General features: G+C 39.5%; 1 protein-coding gene across 1 annotated transcript in view; it reads left to right on the plus strand.

Annotated features, from left to right (window-relative positions):
* The window catches only part of JHY (junctional cadherin complex regulator), a 54484-nt gene extending 46850 nt beyond the window's left edge, over positions 1-7634 (plus strand). Inside the window, exons 7-9 of the mRNA XM_053594704.1 lie at positions 4080-4160; positions 4900-5028; positions 7131-7634. Coding sequence (XP_053450679.1) covers positions 4080-4160; positions 4900-5028; positions 7131-7328 — 408 coding nt within the window. The 3' untranslated portion in view covers positions 7329-7634. The remainder of the gene's footprint in view (positions 1-4079; positions 4161-4899; positions 5029-7130) is intronic.
* Positions 7635-20716: the final 13082 nt, after the last annotated feature.

Below are 20716 nucleotides of genomic sequence, written 5' to 3' on the forward strand. Positions count from 1 at the left end.
AATCCCCTCCTGGTTTCCATCGGCGATGTTGCAATGCATATGTACCCATCGTCTCGGTCCAGCCACTCCAGCCTTCATCTAACAAACACACAGAGGCACTCTTTGTCCTTTAAGCTATTCCAGAAGGTAAAATGAGCTATTTGTATAGGACAGCAGGTAGCCGGGGCACCAGACAGAGGGAATCATTACCCAGGTCATGCCCATTTGCTAGTCCCATCAAATCTCACAGTTTCCAAGGGAGTCACCCTGAATCGCATTAAAAATTTGAGGATTTGTAAAGATAATAGGCCCAAGTACCCTTCCTCTTCTCCTGGCAGTTCGATTGTGACCGATTTCTGAATACTCGGCATTGTCCATACCATTAAATCCAGACATCAGACAGTAGGAGATTAACATAGTGCCAAGGATGACAAAGGTATAAAAGCATCTGTTGCAACCCAGCACAAAATAACTGCTTAAGGAGCTCTGACAGTTGACCGTGTTGGGCTGAAGTAATTAACTCACGTGTCTGTTGTCACAGACAATCTGGCCATTGCTGCCTGACTGTTTCTAAGAAGAGGTTTATTTGGATTAAGTTTAGCAACTGCGGAGCAAATTTCCTTCGCTCGCTGTTCCCCGGTATCCCAGGCATTGTTTCTTGTCCCATTTTTCACTAACTTTCTCATACTTATGCATCTGAGGAATTTTCTAGAGAATAGCTCTGCAGTGTCCCCCACAGCAGGCCAGCCCTGATAGAACAGTCAATGTCATTTCCAAGTTGGGCACAATGCGTCCCAAGTGTATGATTAAAAATCTCTCCTGGCTGGAGAAGAATTGTGATTGACGATTGACTATGGGTAGAAACCTTCCATACGGCAAGTCCCGCCGCGCTGTCATCTGCTAAAACCATTGATTATGAACGTCCGTGCAGAGGGGCTGGGCTGGTCCTAACACTCCTGAGACAGTGCCAGGGTCTGTCCGTTTGTGTGTATCTTGTGCAAACACCAGCAGCAAATCCCATCGGAGATGTGTTGAGTGTGCACAATTTGTTCCGAGACTATCATTGTTGATGTATGGGTTTTTTTTTCTTTTTTGGCATGGAGTCGCTATGACATTTTAGTTTTGTAACAGCCAAAGAGTAGTAAATCAAAGTAAATTCTGGGGATTTAAAGAGTAAATTTAAGTAAATTAAGGGTTGTCCAGGGCTGGAGGTGGAGGTGGGGGAAAGGGAGATGACTCCTAATGGGTCCAGAGGTTCTTTAGACAGTGACTAAATTGTTCTACAATTGGGTTCTGGTGATGTTTCCACAATTGAGTGAATATACTAAGAACTATTGAATTGTACAACTTCAAGTGGATGAATTTTGTGGAACGTAAGTCAGATCTTAATAAAGCTGTGACAAAGACTTCTGACAGAGAGAGATCAAACAAAATCTCAGCGCTGAGAACAAATCAAGATTACTTGCGCCAAACTGAAATGAACCTAGGCGTGTTCATTGCCAGTCACCCAGAACAAACCCCGTTTGGAGCCATCACTATCCCTTGAGAAATGTCCCTTTGCTATAAGCACTTCATCCTATAAAGGGATCAACAGCATTTGGAGTTGGCCCCTGTGGGCCACACTCTTGTCCCTTTGGGTCAATACGGGATGCCAGACCCTCAGCTCTGTTCTGTGATAGCCAAGATTTCTCTTGGAGGTGACAGTAAAAGCTGTGGCTAGAGGGTACTGGGCAATTATCCCTCCCTCACAATGTGTCTCTTGCGAGTCAGTGGAATGATTAAAAGTTAAGCTTCTTTAAACCAAGGCTGTGATTTGTGGGCACTGATCATTTCTTTCTCATCATCTTTGAACAAATTGGATTTATGGCTTGGATATGGGGGAAGGGGGTCCTTCCTTTTCATTACTGGTTTTCTTTGGCAAATAGTAATTCAGTGATTACCCTACGACGGCACACATGAAAGAAAGAATAAATTTGCCATTGCCAAGTGTAAGTCATCTGAGTTCATTCACCTATTAATTGCAAAGGTTTCAGAGCGTGATAATACCCAGTGTCATCAAGGTTTAGGCAAAAAGAGCAATCTTATTGCTCCATTACGAATGCAAGTGTTAACCGATGGCCTGAAAGATGTTCATTTTGTCTGAATAATTCTACTGCTATTAACTTATCTCATAGAAATCATCAGAATAGTCCACAAACAATGCTCCCCATAGGAGATCTTCAATGGTCGACCTTTAGAGGATTAGCATCATAATCTAGCTATAACTAGACGATAGGATGCTATGCATAAAAAAGACATTTTTTGGAAAACATTGGGTGATAGGGGAATACAAATTAGACCAGGCATAGTAGCTTACACCTACAATCCTAACACTTTGAGAGGTTGAGGTGGAAGAACCACTGATTTAAGATCAGGCTGGGCAACATAGCAAGACCCCATCTTGACACAGAAGATAATAAAAAGTAAAATAAAACAAAATAAGCGAGGGGAGGCGGCATGCACCTATAGCACCAGCAACTCAGGAGGCTGAGGCAAGAGGAGCATTTGAGCCCAGAAGTTCAAGGTTACAATGAGCTATGACCGTACCACTACACTCTAGCCTGGACGACAGAGCAAGACCCTGTCTCCAAAAAAGAAAAAGAAAGAAAAAAAAAAAGAAAAGCACATATTAGACGTGTTGTATATCTTAGGACTTAATAATTAAAAGGAGCTTCTAAGTTTATGAAAATCCTGTGCCTCGTCATTACCGTATACACAGGTAGTATCATTCACAGTCACTACACAACAGCTGGCCCTTCAGTATGGCTAGTTTTTCTCCATTTTTAAGCATAAATTTAGATGCTTAGATGCCATTCAAACCAACTCTCTCGTATTGTCTTTCCTACCTTTTGCAAGAAAGGAAACAATTAACAAACCGAAAGAAAAAAAGGATCTGGTTTCCCCGTGAGGCAAAGTTGCAAGTCTAAAACTTCAGTTTTGATTTTGAAAGCAGTAGTTTGAGGACTATCTTAAACTCTGTCATGGTCAGGAGAGCATAAGGTTTTCCTTGCCTATCATTAGGCTCAAGTGTCATAATCTAATAATTAAATTCCCTCACCTCTTGCTCTGTGCTTCTAAATGTATAGTACTAATAAGAATGACTAGGGTGACGCCTGTGGCTCAGTGAGTAGGGCGCCGGCCCCATATACCGAGGTTCGAACCCAGCCTCAGCCAAACTGCAACAAAAAAAAATAGCCAGGCATTTGTGGCCAGCACCTGTAGTCCCAGCTACTCCAGAGGCTGAAGCAAGAGAATCGCCTAAGCCCAAGAGCTGGAGGTTGCTGTGAGCTGTGACGCCACAGCACTCTACAAGGGTGACAAAGTGAGACTGTGTCTCCAAAAAAAAAAAAAAAAAGAGTTACTATAAACTAGTAATGTTCTGTGTGCCCTTCAAAATATCTAAAATCACACTGACTGAACAAAATGTCTTGACAAGACTCTTAAATGCTCACTTTCTTTTGAATACTATAAATGCATTATACTTGTTTTTCCTTTAAAAGCACCTGTTTTTTCTCAGACAACCAATAGCAAAACTATAAAGGTTGCTACCTTCTTTCTCTATACAGTATCTCTAATGGGCAATGCTCTGACGTCACTGGAGAGGGAACTCTCTTTTCCAAGCACTGTGCTTACCTGATGTATTTATATGGCTTCTTCCAGGGAAGTCATTTGGTTGAGCAAACTGGCTGAGACTGGGCATAACTGTAACAGCAACAGTGGCAAAGTAGTAATAAATATGTTCTATTAAAATGGTTAATCACAAAACAGCACATCAGTAGCTTAAACATTTTTATTTATAGTTTTCAAAATGTCAATTTTGCTCATTGAAGAAGTGACATGAAGTCAAAACATGTTAGTTAACCAGCTACAAATCACCAGAGAGACCCATTATCCATAACTACCATTAAAATGAAAGAACTGTCAGGAAATTCACCCAATTCTCCGACAGTGCGCAGGGGCTTCCATTGCTTCATTTTCCTTCTTAGGGTAGGTGGCTAGGACAGCGTGGGGGGAGACACACATGTCCTTAAAAGAAACTGTTTCTCTGGTTGTATTTTTAGAGTTCCAAGCTGAAAGGTTATCAGAAAAGAGACGTGAAGCTTGGTGGCCTCGGACCTGACTTCGAGTCTATCAGAGACAAAGTGAGTGAAATGTACAAACCGTGTCTCCGATCTTGACTTTGCCCATCTGTTTTAGCAAACTGTATAAGGAAGCAGCCCCAGAATTAGGCTCTCATTCAAATGTCTCACTCTGAATAGAGATTCAGAAAAGAGACCCAGACACTCCTTTCACCATAAAATAAAAATACTTAGCTCATGCTGTTACAGCTATCCATCTTTGAGTGAGTAGTTTTGAAGGCCTGCCCAGGAAAAGAGATGGGTATGTTATGTGGTTGTTGGTCTTTCCTGACAGAGTTACCTTGATAATTGTGAAGAGTGGCTACAGAGGGGACACTTAGGGTAAGAGTTTTTCAACCCCTGAAAAGTGCACCCACTTTATTCTCTTTCCTCTAGTGAAAGGGGATCTTCATTTAATGTGTTTTAACTGCAGTTGCACTCAAGGCATAAAAAGAGAGTCTAGTTCAAAGTTGGAAGCAAAAATGAAAATAAATTGGGTAAATGCAACAAAGAAGGGGCTGAATGTGATTTAGCCACTGTTAAGGGAACACTGGGCCTGCTATTGCAGTGATGTGCCTTCTCTCAGAGACTGGAGGACAAACATTAAGTTAACCATTTCGCTGCTGCCACCTTACGCAGGGTCGCCCCATTTCTCCTGTGCTGCTGATACAAGCTAACCAACTCTCTCAAATCAGAGTGACTTTAGAGAGCAGAAAAAACTAGTATGACCCATCCTTCATCCCAACTTTGATTCTCTGAACAGATGCAAAAATTAGTACAGCAAAAAGAATACGCAAAACAAGTTAAAGAATACAACACGAAGACACTCTCTGTTCTGTCAAAACCGCAAACTGCAAAAACCGAAAAGAAATCTTCCATCCCTCGGCAGAAGGTAATGGATAATCACTCTGTAATTGATCGTTTATATCTTGATTTACATTTCCAATATCATTTTCAATCAGAATTAAAATAAAACTTCATGAGCTCTTAAAAAAGATGTCCCCACATTTGGGGAACACAGATTGTTTAGCTACTACCATTCCTGAGGCTACGGTCGCTCACAGATGGTGACCCGGTAGGGACACACACGCTTTAAGGTTGGTCTTTTTGTTTCCCCCTGAAGTTCACGGTCTCCACATCTTTTCTTCCACGTATAGTAGCTTAAGTTTGTTGCCCAGAAAAATTCAATATGGTAGTTTCTTAGAAGAAACTAGCAATCCCCATTAACTATCAGTTTCATTCGGTATCATTAAATAAATTCTTTTTTTTTCAATTAAATCATAGCTGTGTACAATAATGCAATCATGAGGTACAATGTGCTGGTTTTATATACAGTTTGAAATATTTTCACCGAACTGGTTAACATAGCCTTCATGGCATTTTCTTAATTATTGTGTTCAGACCCTTATTCTCTACACTTAGTAAATTTCACCTGTACCCTTCCAAGATGCACCGTAGGTGTGGACCCAAATCTTTTTTTTTTATTATTATTATTAAGTCATAGCTGTGTACATGAATGCAATCATGGGGCACCATACACTGGTTTGATAGACCGTTTGACACATTTTCGTCACACTGGTTAACATAGCCTTCCTGGCATTTTCTTAGTTATTGTGTTAAGACATTTATATTCTACATTTACTAAGTTTCACATGTACCCTTGTAAGATGCACCGTAGCTGTAATCCCACCAGTGGACCCAATTCTTAAGGAAATTGCTGTCATTTTGCTGTTTCTATGTCAAAGAAAAGACCTGGATTGTTTCTTTCAAGTCCATTGCCCTGTACTTTTCCATAGGGATCCTAATGCATAGGTTCTTCTATTAAAGAAAAATGATTTCAAGAAATACAGAATGTTCTCCCTCTCCGATGTCACCCAGCCATCAGTTGTGATGTGACTGAAATACGCCGTGTGGAGACACAGGGCTTCGCAATGCAAGTCTCTGCCTCAATTGATCTCTGCAGGCCCAGTAAGGACAGGGACCCTCTAGAGGAGGAACAAGTGATCCTCTGGTGCCTCTAGGAATTTGTACTTCATGTTCTCTTTCACAGACCATCATGTTTTTCTATTTATTGCCTTTCATCCCCAGACCTTGAAGACCTCAGTTCACTTGATTGAGTTTCCATGGTGCCACTTTTTCTTTTTTCTCCCATCCATTATTTTTTCATGAAGAGCTTCAAGGCAACAAATCTATAATTAAAAATTCCTATAGAACTGTTTTAGATGTTTTCTTTCTCCCCTTTCAGGACCTAAAATATAATAGCCATTCCCATATCAGCCTTCAATCAACTCTTATTTAAATACAAAACTAATATAAAAACAAATTTAGGAATCATATTTAATAATCTCATTTTTGTTGTAATGCCTTTCAGAAATGACATCACTGAAAAAAAAAAACCCTTCCTTTTTTCAGCATCTAAGTTTCTATAGATATAATAAAAAAGAAAAAAATTCAGCCTCTAATGCTTTCTACAATGTAGGAACAAGAATAGCCAATGTAATAATAGGGGCTCAATTTATATCAACTGCAGTGATGTCCTTGGTCTCAAGCTATAACAAGTCCTCTTTGGATAGGGAAGTCTGTTAGTACCTCCTTAATAAATGTTTAAGTTTAATAAAACTGCCAAAATTAAATAAATTAAACATTTGAATATATTGGAATACACTGGAATATATTTCCAAACACTTGAATGAGACTCAGTTTTATAAAGAAAACATTCAGAGGACACAGGTGTATGCATCAGCCTTCAACGCTTTTCTTCCCTCCCCCCCCACAATATTATTTCATGGCCAATTTATTTTGCTTAAACTGTGCATTCCATTGCACTTTTTTGCATTTTCTATTTGAACTTCATTTTCACCCATGTTTCAGTAAGTTATTGCAGCATAGTCTCCATTTACACATCATTCATAAACATGTCTTAAGACCAGATTTAATTGAAGGAAGCTAGGCTCATTTCCTATTTGAAATAAAATGTCACCTTTATGCTTTTAGGCTTTGGAATATGCTAAGACCATCCCAAAACCCAAACCATCCAGTGTGACTGACCAAGCATCAAAGGAAAAAAAAAATCCAACCTATGCTGGAAAAGAAGAAAGATTACCCGAAATCTCACTGCTGGAAATACTGCAGAGCAGACACGAAAGGGAAAAACAGGCTGTGGCTGCTTTCAAAGTCCTTCACATCGTGTAGACAACATTAGGTAGGAGACCCAGAGCTCCAGGAACGGACAGGGAGAGCGGAATCTCCACCCCACCTGTCAGCACTGGGAGTGACAGCCTAGCATTCCCGTTATGGTCATCTAACAATATTGCCTGTGTCTGCTTTCTGCAAGACCTAAAATAGGGGCCCGATCAGATTTTAGTGCCATATTTTACTTTCTAGGAAGAAAAAACTATCAACTATTTATTTTCAAATCAATTAGAATTGGGGATGAATAAGAACTAGAGAATAAAGCCTTTGGTTTTATATTGGATCTTCTGATTTCTTAAACTATCTCTACTCTCCCTTAATATAATGAAAATCTTGGAAGTTACCCAGAAATGAATTTATCTACTTGTCTTTCTCTTCTTAATAGGGAAATAAAATATAAACACTCGAGTTTCTCCTCAAATGAACTCAATTGGGCTATTCACAAGTAAATTTTGAGATAACACTTCAAAAAATTACTTAAATAGCCAAGACTAGCAAAGGGTTTCCTACAAAATTGAATGAAATGGAGTTAATCTAGATGAACCTACTCAAATAGAACAAATTCCATTATTGTTCTAACAGACCATCAAGACATTAATTAGAAATCTTACAAGAAGTCCAGAAATTCCCAACTCAGGCAATTTTGAGAGACATACTTTACCAAAGCTACTTACTCCAAGTATATAAATTTGCTGAGCCTCTTGCCATCACAAACAGCTTAAAACATTGTCCTATGTGTGTTTTCACACAAAAAATAATGATAGGTAAGACGGGTGCGGTGGCTCACACCTGTAATCTCAGCACTTTGGGATCTGGAGGCAGGAGGATCACTTGAGCTCAAGATCACTTCAAGACCAGCCTGAGCAAGAGCAAGACCCTGTCTCTACTAGAAATAGAAAAACTAACCATACATGGTGGCGAGCGCCTACAGTCCCAGCTACTTATTAAGCTGAGCCAGCAAGATCCCTTCAGCCCAGGAATTTGAGGTTGCTGTGAGCTTGGCTGATGCTACCACACTTTAGCCTGAGCAACAGAGCGACACCCTGTCTCAAGAAAATATTATTGGGTGGTGGCACCTGTGGCTCAGTGAGTAGGTTGCCAGTCCCATATACCGAGGGTGGCCAGTTTGAACCCAGCTCCAGCCAAACTGCAACAAAAAAATAGCCGGGCATTGTGGTGGGCGCCTATAGTCCCAGCTACTCAGGAGGCTGAGGCAAGAGAATCGCCTAAGCCCAAGAGCTGGAGATTGCTGTGAACTGTGATGCCACAGCACTCTACCAAGAGCATCAAAGTGAGACTCTGTCTCTAAAAAAAAAACAATTATTATTAATAAGAATAACATTATTAGATAAGACAAAAGTATTCTGTAGTTTACTCCTCATTGTGAATATTGTTTAATCTTTTGAAACATTGTAAAAATTCCCAGTCTTAAAATAATTACTGGAGGATTTAATTTTTACTTCCCTTTTTTATATTAGACGGCCATTGCATTCTGAGGCGGGCATGCCTAGAAATAGATAATTTTAACACCCATTAGGAACGAGTCGGTTTATCTACACATGTGGCATAAGGACTCGCTTTGGGGATTTAATCCCTTGTTGTATACATTTCACATATACCATGATGGGGTTACACGTATAGAAGCTACATGTATACAACTTTCTCTTCAAACTGCGAGCAGTCAGAATCAGGAATCTGGACAGATAACAAGTATCTGAAAATAAACAGAAAACTGGCAAATCATGTCTCAGGAATATTTGGAAAAAATATATGAGGCATTAATTTTTTCAAAATCACAGGCCACACTGCTCCTAAAATATAGTATTTATAAAAAATTAGGCCACTTTCGGGGCACATAGTGAAGACATTTTTAGAAAAATGAAATAGAATAAATAACCTTCATTTTCTTTTTTCTAAATGGCCTTAAATGTAAACTTAAGGGTATATCTATAGAGACATTCTTGTGTTTTCTTATTAAAGGAATGGGGTAAAACTTTTAAATATTCCATTTCTATTAGGGTATCTTAAAGGAATTTAGAGCTTCAAAAGAGTTGGCTTTTTTGACTGCCAATTTTTCAGAAGAGGAAATGGAAGTCAGGAAGAGGAAAGCGACTCTGAAGTTCATCCGTCAGCCCCCCTGAGAGCAAGGGAAGAGTAGCCAGGTCCGAATCCCCTGCCTTTCAACACCAAGAATAGGACTGTTTGAGTATGTCTAGAGAAGGAGGTTGCTCTTGTTTCTTTGTGTGGGCAAGGAGCATGTGGTTGCTATGAATTTCAGTTTTGAACCTGAATTTCCATCAAGTTCAACTTTTAGAAATACGCACTACTGTGCACCTAACAATTTTTTAGCATGTATAAGCTGGCAACTTCCCTATTACATTGATAAAGTTGTAATAGATAAAGCAACTGAAACTTAGATGCTGACCAATAAAAAAGACACCATTTATTTTCTTTTTCTGGAGTATTTCAAAACCTTTACAATTGTTTCTCTGTTAGCATACTGTCAAGAGCCCAGACTTAATGAAGCAGGTAAGGGTTAAGTGAGAAGCCCAAGGCAGGTCCTCACCATCCAGTACATAGGAAACTAGAACATCAAAATTCTTCATATAGTGCCAGGTGGTATCTAAAGTATCTTGGGCTAAAGAAATAAAACACACTTGCTGAAAGTTTGGTGCTTGAATCAAAATGGCCCTTCATGGCCAGGCATAGTGTTTCATGTCTATAATCCCAACACTCTGGGAGGCGGAGGCAGGTGGATCACATGAGCTCAGGAGTTCAAGACCAGCCTGAGCCAAGAGCAAGACCCCCATCTCTACCAAAAATACAATAACCAGCCAGACATTGTGGTGGGTGCCCGTAGTCCCCGCTACTCAAGGGGCTGAGGCAAGAGGATCATTTGAACCCAAGAGTTTCAGGTGGCTGTGAGCTATGACGATGCCATGGCACTCTTTCCAGGGCAACAGAGAGACACAAAGGTAGGCTCCCACAGAATGTCACTCACCTATCGTGATTCCAAGACAGCTAGAGACACTGCAGGAACAGTGAATGATGAACACCTTTTTCATACTAATGACAATATCAATTTTCTATAGGCCCGAGTGAGTCAGTGATCAATTTTATAGCATTTCTATTTCAAAGACGAACAATCTGCCTATTAGAAAACAAAGAATTTCATATTTGAATGATGTAATGATGGAGGACGTGCATTTGACCAGATGTTATTGATACATATATGCCATTGAAAGGCAGACTATCTAAGCCGCCCCATCCCCACGAGCTGAAGCAAATAAAGGACCTTTAAACCGTGTATTCTCCCCTATTACCGTCTCTTTTTCCCTGTGTTTTTCCATCTTGAGTTTCCAACAAGAGCATCCTCTTCAAGGGAGCTTTTTCACAAGTAGCTGAATTTAATGACAGCTGTCTTCAGGATATTGTTTTGTATAGTAGGGATTCTCTTGGGAGTTATCCAGAAACCAAGTCAAGAAAAGACAATATTGAGAAACAAAATAAAAGGTAAGCCTAGCAAAGGCACTGAAGCCTAATGGTTCCAAATGAGGCCTTATTATTGGTTAATGAATCATTGTCAAAACATCACAGCAAGCATGAATGTGCACAGTCTAGTCTATAGTGAGAAAATGACTCTTCATCTCAACAGTTATTAACTGGGAGTTGTTTGAAAACACGTCCAGTAATTATAACAACACAGGAGCTAATTGAGAACTTTGAGTTGATAGCAAATGGCTTACAATAGACCAGATCAACTCGAGGGGATTCTTTTTTAATTACTTATTGAAAAATAGCAGAAAATGAATTGAAATGTAGCTAATTCTCTGCCAAGATGTGCTTCAAAACATCCATATTACCATCCTATTAGAAGTAACATTTACAAACGTAAAGTTCTGAAGGAAAAATCAGGGTTGCTGTCCTGAATAGGTCTTTTTTTTTTTTTTTCAAGATTACCTTTTCCTATTAGAGTAATAATAAGACTTGAATAATACATGTTTCACCCAGCTGTCAAGTATTCACAGGATGACTACCGGACTTCTCCTCCCTAATGCTAACCACGTTTTCATAATTTCTATTCCCAGTGGGTAAAAACAGAGAGACAGAAATATACAGAAACACTCCACTTGTGCTTTAGTTGTTTTCTCAGTAAGGAAAGGATTTTAAATGGTAGAAACAAGTGGGATTTTTGAATTACTATGGATTTCATTTATCCATCGTGCTTGGTCTCCTTATATCAACAATTTTAAGACGTTGTGTACGTTGTCAGACAAAATAATACCTTTCTACTAAAGGCAAGATAAAGGTAAGATCTGTATTCTAATAAAATTGTGTTTAAATATTTATTCCACTTTTTAAAATATGCTGAAGTATGTTCTCAGAGCAGCTGAAAATCTCATACAACTGTCTACTCATCCCTGCCTTCTAGACTAAGAATTGGTTTCTACTCTCTCTGTAGCTTCATTAAAGCAAAACCTCACATCTTTCTCACAAGGGAATGATAAAACATAAAATCTCCCAATTTCCTAAGCAAATTTGCACAGCCAGTGAAAAGCAAAAGGTTTTGGATGGCAGCCTTTTCTGTCATTTATGTTCCTTCATTCATCTCCCTCCATTTCTCCCCAGTCTGAAATATTCCTGTTTTTCATGTATGGTTACTTAATTTTGGTTCAGTAAAATAACCAGGAAGTTGAGACCTTCCCAAAATCTTATGAAAACAGCACATCACAAGATAACAATATGAGACAAAATGAATAGATTTTCCAGCTCTCTCTACCCCTCCAGTACAGGGACTCCTTGGAAAATTGCAAGAGAGGATGAAAAAATTTGGTGAACAGGATCTATCTCCCTGGCTGCCTCTCCACTGCCTTTTCATTTCCCCCTTGCAAACCTGGGTAATGTAAGTAATTAATTTTCAATAAGCTGAATAAATGGTCTTCCGCTATCAAATAGCTCTAACAGGTTGAGAGGATTACAATGATGTGAGCATTCCAGGCAACTTTCTTTAGGGAAGCCTTGGAAATTTCTGATACAATTTCATAAATACCCTTTACTGAACTGGCTGCTTTTGGAGACCAGCCCCCATCTCGGGATTGCTAAACTGGCTTCTCAGAGTACCCTCTGTCACGAAGGTCTCACGCCTTTGCAAGAGCTATTTAAGTAACAGGTATTCTATGGTGCAAATTTGACACCAGGGGAAATAACTGTCCAACATTTCAAATGCAGAAAGTATTGACCAGGCATCCTTGGGGAAGCTGTTAACACAGAGGAAGAAAGTCAAGAACCTATGGAGTAAAACCAATGAAGAGCTCTACATTGTACCCCCTCCTCAGTGGCAAATCATCTCCCAAATTAATCTTACACTTCATTTTTTACCATCATGCAATGATTAAAATCACTGTCCTGGTGCCTGGTTAGCCCTGTCTCCCATCTTATTCCCATCCTGTCACCTGGCAGAGATGTCTTTTCCTGTTTTCCCTGCTTCCATACAAGGGCAACACTTTGAAGTAGTGCTGATGAGCTCCCTAAATTTGTTGTCTCTACTTAAAATCGATAATCTCCTATGCTACAGTCCTCAAGCACCCATTTTTAATGAAACCTTTAGATGAATATCAAAGAACTATTTAACCATGTCTAATATTTTAATTAGATTATATTCTCAATTTAACCCATCAAACCTCCTTTGATGATCCCCATATTTAGTGTTTAGCCTCAGATGCACGAGGTAATGAATACCGGACCTTTTGATTTAATGAGAATTTCGGCTCTTCCAGCCCGAGCCTCTTTGTATACCTTTTATTTTGCTGGCCATAGAATTCAGTTAATTGAAGGAGTCTCTTACCATCACACATTAAGGAGTATAAATTAGCATCCCTATTCGGATTGGAAAATGCAAGCAGACAGTTTTGCTTTGATCTGCAGTGTGAGCGGCAGTGGGCAGCAGCCCTCTGAAAATGAGCTGATGGCCCTTCTTCTCAGGGCAAAATGCAGATGCGTCCCTGTGTCACAAAACACTTAATGTCTTAATTGATCACCTCCCAATTTTCCCGTCGTGTTTGCACCGTTCTCTTTAGAAGCCCGTAAAGGTGTGTGTCTGTGTGTCCATTTGTGGGTTTGTACCTCTGCCTTGCTTCTTGTGTAAAGACTTCCCATTTCTCTCCTCTCCTCAGTTAGGGACCTAGGTTTTAAATTAATCTGAAACCAAGGAAAATGAAATAACATAAATTCTCTCACCTTGAAACTTATGAGAATATTGTGTAGAATTATTCAGGACTTTGCACAGACAAAGACTCTTAGGGGCTAATTTTCTAACTTCTAATGCTGTTGACCCCAAAAATCCCAAGCCACAGGTACAGTTGTCACTTAATATCACTTGTGCTTCAGCAAGCAAATGAGCCTTTTAATCGGCTCTAGTGATAACACCATTCACCTGTACCTCAACAATTCAGTTGCATAAAAGAAATTCCAAGATAAAAGATTAACACCTCTCACTCACTGTAAAAGCCAAAATAAATAAGATTAAATTCAAATTGTAGGCTGGGGGGTGGGGGGTGGCTCCTACTTGTAACCCTAGCACTCTGGGACCCCGAGGAAGAAGGATTGCTTGAGCTCAGGAGTTTGAGACCAGCCTCAACAAGAGCAAGACCCCGTCTCTACTGAAAACAGAAAAATTAACTAGGCCTGGTGGCATGTGCCTGTAGTCCAACCTACCAGAGGCTAAGGCAGGAGGATCATTTAAGCCCAGGAGTTTGAGTTGCAGTGAGCTGTGATGACACCCAGGTACTCTAGCTGGAGGACAGATGGTGACTCTGTCTCAAAAAAAAAAAAATCAAATCGATACATTTCTGGATAAATATAGTAGACTAAACACACACACACACACACACACACACACACACAATCTACTTCACACCCTTAAAACATCCCCAGTAAAATGTTTTTTTTTTTTTGGCCGGGGCTGGGTTTGAACCTGCCACCTCCGGCATATGGGGCCGGCGCCCTACCCATTTGACCACAGGTACTGCCCATAAAATGTTTTGAAAGGCATAAACATATAAGAACAGAGGGAACAGGAGGGGGGGAAAATAATAACAAAATTTCGGAAACTGAAAAACATATGAATGTGTTGTTTAAAAAAACTGTCAGACTCCAAAAATACTAAATTCTAAGTTAGCAAAGGAAAAAGCCAAAAATCAATCTGACTTACACGTAGAATACTCCAAATGCTCTGAGATCAGTGGCGTCAATCACCTCGGGAAGCAGAGGTGAACAGAGATGAGAGGGGCTAAATAAAGCATGACTGGGTGAAAGCCTGTTTAACAGCAATGGAATTTGCAAGCACAGCCCTTCCACTGCCCCACTGTCGCTGGGCTCTGTGGAGGATGCCCTGGTAATGAAAAAATGGTCCATTGTGAATATGTGTGCTGAAAATACAGGGATCTCTGGTCTTCTTCACTTGGCTCCCACAAAGTTGAAACTTCATCACACAAGCAGGAATTTAGAAAATTCTTCTTTGGGGAATCTGATCAGCCTAAAAGAAAAAGACCTAAAAATCCTGATTTCAGAGATTCTCCAACTAAAGAACTCAACCATGTCACCCTACAGGAAAGCCCACAGGCACCAAGCCACACCCATGTGCTCACAGTTACTGCCTCTTAAATATGAACAGACAACCAAGGATTTCTAAACATCTGAAGATGTGACATCGATACCACTTAAAAAAGGAGGGAGAGATCTTGGGAATAGGAAATACAGCAGAGAAATTAAAAAACTCAAAAGTAAAAGATAACACTGAGACATTTCCCGAGAAATCAGAGCAAAAAGGCAAGGAGAGAAAAGACAAGAAATTGAGAGGATAAATCCAGGGGTAAAAATAACAGGAGTTCTACAAAGAACAGACATAGAAAAAAGGGGGGCTAGAAATCACCAAAGAATTAATTCAAGAAAATCCCCCATAACCAAAAAAAGTGAATTTTCAGACTGAAGAAGCTATAGAGCATCCAGAATAATGGAGGATTTGGACCTAAAACAAGGCACATAATTATAAAATTTCAGTACAATGCCTACATAAATGAATAAATAAAACAGGACACAAAGAAGCAAGAAGCAGCTTTAGACAGCACCATCACAACTACAAACTAAAAATCAGTGGAGTAATACATGCAAAATTATTTAAAAGTATTCAAAAATGATTTCCAACTTAGAATTCTATACCAATAAAGTATGAGAGCAGAATGAAGGTATTTTTAGACAAGGATGATCTCAGAACATTTACCTCTCATGTACTGGTTCTCCTGGAGAAGACTGGACTCCACCAAAATGAGAGGATAAAGCAAGAAAGAAGACGTAGAAAACAAGAGTAAAACATGAAAAAAAAATCCTTAAGTTAATGGGGAAGGGAAATCCACTAATTCAGAATCCAGAATGGAGCAGATCGGAAGACAACCCTGGAAGAGATTTGTTCAGAAAAATTAAATGTTAGGAATATGTAAATATCTTGGGAATGGAATACAGTCATAAGTACATTGAAATTAAGAATAATAAAATGAGTATTAATTCCAAGGAAAACAGTAAGTCCTACAGAAGAGGAAAGTAGTTAATTACCTGGGTCAGCTGAGAATCGCATAGATATAACATAATCAAGATCTAACCCGAATTACCATATTGGGAAGAGCAATGGAGAGGGTGCACATACGTGGTGGGAGTAAGGAAGAAAAATAAAATTTCCATCTCTTATACTGTGAAATTACTTAGAAACATGAAGATAGCTACCAAAATTATTAGCCCAAAATGGAAAATGGCTGCCTCTGTAGTGAAGTAAATGAGGAAGGGGGAACAAGACTTTTCTTTTTAAAATTATCCTCATAGAACTATTCAATGACTCTTGTGCCTGTGTAAACAATCAAACCATAGATAATGTGTATATATATATATATTTTTTTTTTTAGTTTTTGTAGAGATGGGGTCTTGCTATGTTGCCCAGGCTGGTCTCAAATTACTAACCTTACGGGATCCTCCTACCTCAGCCTCCAAAAATGCTAGGATTGCAGGCATGACCCACCACACATGGTCAAAATCCTAATCTTTAAAATTAAAAATAGAGAAGTTAGGAGTTGAAGGGAAAAAATAGATGGAAAAAGAGCAGAGTAAGCATCAAGTATTAGTTTTTTGCTGTCAGCTTGTCAATGATTTGCATTTGAAACTCAGGAGAAGGAGCCACATTTTTATCCCCATTCCCTTTGCTTTCCACATCTTATTTCCCATCCCCAGTCAAGCACTGAGGAAGAATAAAGACTACATGGCCATTCTTTAACTTCCAGCTAAAATACTGGCAAGTACATTTCATTTCTCCATCATCTATATCCATAGAAGCTAGAGAGAGAATAGATGTTAAAAATGTTCAGCTTGATAGTATTCCAAGCTATTAAAAAAAATGGAGACTTTACATCCTTCGTATTAACCTGGATGGAAGTGGAAGACATTATTCTCAGTAAAGTATCACAAGAATGGAGAAGCATGAATCTTATGTACTCAATTTTGATATGAGGACAATTAATGACAGTTATGGTCATGGGGGGGGGGAGGAAAAGCAGAGAGAGGGAAGGAGGGAGAGGGGTGGGGCCTTGGTGTGTGCCACACCTTCTGGGGGCAAGACACGATTGCTAGAGGGACTTTACCTAACAAATGCAATCAGTGTAACCTGGCTTATTGTACCCTCAATGAATCCCCAACAATAAAAAAAGGAGAAAAAAAATGTTCAGCTTGGCCCCAAAGATAAAAGTTCATGTGCAATTTAAAATAGTTATGACTTTAATTGGCGCACAAATTTTATGTCCGCCCTGTACTAGTCAATATTTTTAAACTACTTTTAAATTTATTTTCATCTTATATATTCACCAGGCTTTTTTTTTTTTCAAGCTAAAAAATTATTTTAAAAACTTCAGTAGGAGCTGGCCACAGTGGCTCACACCTGTAATCCCGGCACTTTGGGAGGCTAAGGTAGGAGGATTGTTTGAGCCTAGAGTACAAAACCAGCCTGAGCAACATAGCGAGTCTCCCATCTCTACAAAAAATTTTAAAATGAGGTGTGTGTGGTGTTCTGTATCTGTAGTCCTACTTACTCTGAGGTCAAGGTTACAGGGACCTGTGATCATGCTGCTGCACTTTAGCCTGGGCAACAAAGAGAGAACCTGTCTCTACAAGCAAAAAGAAACTGATTTTAAAAAGTAAAAGCTTCAGGGTGGTGCCTGTGGCTCAGCGGAGTAGGGTGCTGGCCCCATATGCTGGAGGTGGTGGGTTCAAACCCAGCCCCAGCCAAAAACTGCAAAAAAAAAAAAAAGTAAAAGCTTAAATTGTGGATTTCCAATTCCATATTGGAATCATAGACAATGCTCTCTCCCTTAAGAGAGCTCTCATGGGGCGGCGCCTGTGGCTCAGTGAGTAGGGCGCCGGCCCCATATGCCGAGGGTGGCGGGTTCAAACCCAGCTCCGGCCAAACCGCAACGAAAAAAAATAGCCGGGCTTTGTGGCAGACGCCTGTAGTCCCAGCTGCTCGGGAGGCTGAGGCAAGAGAATCGCGTAAGCCCAAGAGTTAGAGGTTGCTGTGAGCCATGTGACGTCATGGCACTCTACCGAGGGCGGTACAATGAGACTGTTTCTACAAAAAAAGAAAAAAAAAAAAAGAGAGAGCTCTCATGGATTTGAATTCTAACTTCCCTCCCTCTAGAACATTGTATCTGTCACCATTAGGATAACAGGAACCCTGGGGCTGGATAAAGGTGGGGCTAGGCAATGTGGGGACAGATGTGTTCGAAATGAAACATCCTCATTGAAGGCTCTGGATCCTATGTCATTCGGGGCTTACAAGTCCTCTCTTAGCCCCAATGGAAATGACAAAAAGAAAATAAGATGAAGTTACTAAAACAAGAATAATTAAATTTCTTTGAAAGAGATGTAATAACTCCTTTGTAAGGATGTGATGAGGCATGAGACTGTTACCATGTAGTAACAGCTGTAGTTCAATGAAGTTTGGTACCGAGGACTCTGTATCCCTGATATGTTCAGATCCATGTTATAACTCATCATCTTCCTCTAACTTCTTTTCATCCAAGATCTCACAGTAGGTATTTTCATAGATCTTATCTCACAACCCATTACTATCCTTAACTGATTTACAGAGCACTCACCTTCTTTTTCAAGTGGCAATTAAGATACTTTACATCACTATTCACAAAAGTAAGGTTGAAATGTAAGCCTATAAGCCAAGCCATCTATGATGCTAAATGTGGTGTGGCTCCCTAATGCCATATAGAGAGTAATAAGATAAAATTCATAATATTATAACTAAAATCATGGAGAAAGGGTCATTGGTGTACACACTGGGAAGTCTGAGAGGGAAAGAGCAAATAAAATGGAAGGAAAATGTGTCAGGGAGAGGGGATTTGACAACCAGAAAATACAATGGAGAGAAAATAAGAGAACCATTTTGAATTTTCATTTCACTCCTAAATATTTATACGAATTATCTCTGACCTCTAGAGGTATTAATTCTGTAACTCACCAAACTAATAGGCTGTATGACATTGGACAAAGCAACCTCTCCATCTCCCTGTGTGATTAAGAGAGATTGGGTCAAAATTTTTAGAATAGTGAAATACAGAAATTGGAGATGGGTGACAGATTGTCTTATTGTTTGTGCATATAGGAACATCTTCTAAAACATCCTGGCAATTGGTTATTCAGCCTTGACTTGGAGGAAAACAGGGCTAAGGGATTTAGTACCTTTAGAAAATCCCATTCAAGTTGCAAATTGTTCTTAATGAGAAGTTTTTCCAAAAGTTGATCTAAGATTTTCACTAGATAATTTCTAGCTACAATTTTTTTTAATGTTGACACCCAGAATTGCTACAGGTATGTCCTCTATGTGTTACAGTGACAAGAGCCCCACCATCACTTTTACCACAACATGAGTTACTTGTGAGGTATGAAAATTAAAACTGGCTTCTACTCACTGACAAAGTACTCCCAGCCTTAATTCTTCCCCAATTTATAAAATAAAGAGGGGGGTATAAGGGAGGAGGGAGGGAATTTGGGGGAACCTCACCTAATGTGCACGATGCAATGGTACATTTCAAAACTATTAAGAAATGAGTCTAGGGCGGCATCTGTAGCTCAAAGGGGTAGAGCGCCGGTCCCATATGCTGAAGGTGGCGGGTTCAAACCCAGCCCCAGCCAAAAAAAAAGAAATGAGTCTAATTGTGATGGATGTGTTACTTAGTTCAATGTAAGCATTTCACATTGTAAATCGAAGCAGTACCCTGAATCCCATAAATGCATCAACGTACAAAGTTATGATTCATAAAAAATAATTTAAAAAAAATAAACAAAATGAAATAAAGGGATTAGAAATTTGTCAAACATCTCTTCGAACACTGACAATTTTTCTCTGACTATATCTTTGTCCTTAGTGGAACATCACTTTCTTTTCATTTACTTCATAGAATGAAGTGTTGAGACTTCTTTTTTTTTTTTTTTTGTGGTTTTTGGCTGAGGCTGGGTTTGAACCCACCACTTCCAGCATATGGGACTGGCGCCCAATCCCTTTGAGCCACAGGCGCCGCCCGAGACTTCTTTAATAAATAAAGAAATAATCCTTTTCTTCTCTTTCTTGTTTCTCTTCATAGCAATGGATATATTTGTTTAAATTAGAGTATATGTACTCGAACCTTAGTGAGGTAAGAATTTTAATAACTTGGAACTTACAGTACCTTTTCTACCCCCCCAAAAAAAAAGAGTTAGAAAGACCCGTACACGATATCCAGCCAAATCTCTCTCCAGTGAGGAAATTTATATTAAAGAATCCCTTATTTATGTCTGCCTCCAGCTTTTTCTTTAACTTTTCTAGTGAAAAGATGCTCAGTGATTTTCAGACGTAGCCTGTTTGCTGTGCAGCACAGTACTGGCCGATAGGAGGCACTCGAATGCTATTCCAAAATCTGCTTCCCTGGAACCAACCCTTGGTTCTGGTTCTGACATCTTCAGCACAGCAGAACAGATACACCCCTTGATAATCAGCAGCCTCCTAACCATTAACATACAACTACCATTGCTAACCTCCTCTGCACTCCTCTCCAAAGCTCTGCCCCTCCAAGCTAAAAAGTTCACTCTCATTCTCCTTCATTTTTCCCATACCCTTTACTAGCCCAGTTCCTGAATATTGGATAAAAGTTAGCTCATCAACATTCTCTTTAAAATGCAATGCCAACGATATAACAAAAATATAATATGTAAGATATTTCAGTTTCCTCATTATTTTGCACATAATTGAGCCCAATTCAGGAAGACCAGAGAGTCGCTGCTTCAACTAAATATGTTTATTGCACAAT

This window comes from Nycticebus coucang, chromosome 6 (genome assembly GCF_027406575.1).
Source record: "Nycticebus coucang isolate mNycCou1 chromosome 6, mNycCou1.pri, whole genome shotgun sequence".
In the NCBI taxonomy this organism is placed as follows: Eukaryota; Metazoa; Chordata; class Mammalia; order Primates; family Lorisidae; genus Nycticebus; species Nycticebus coucang.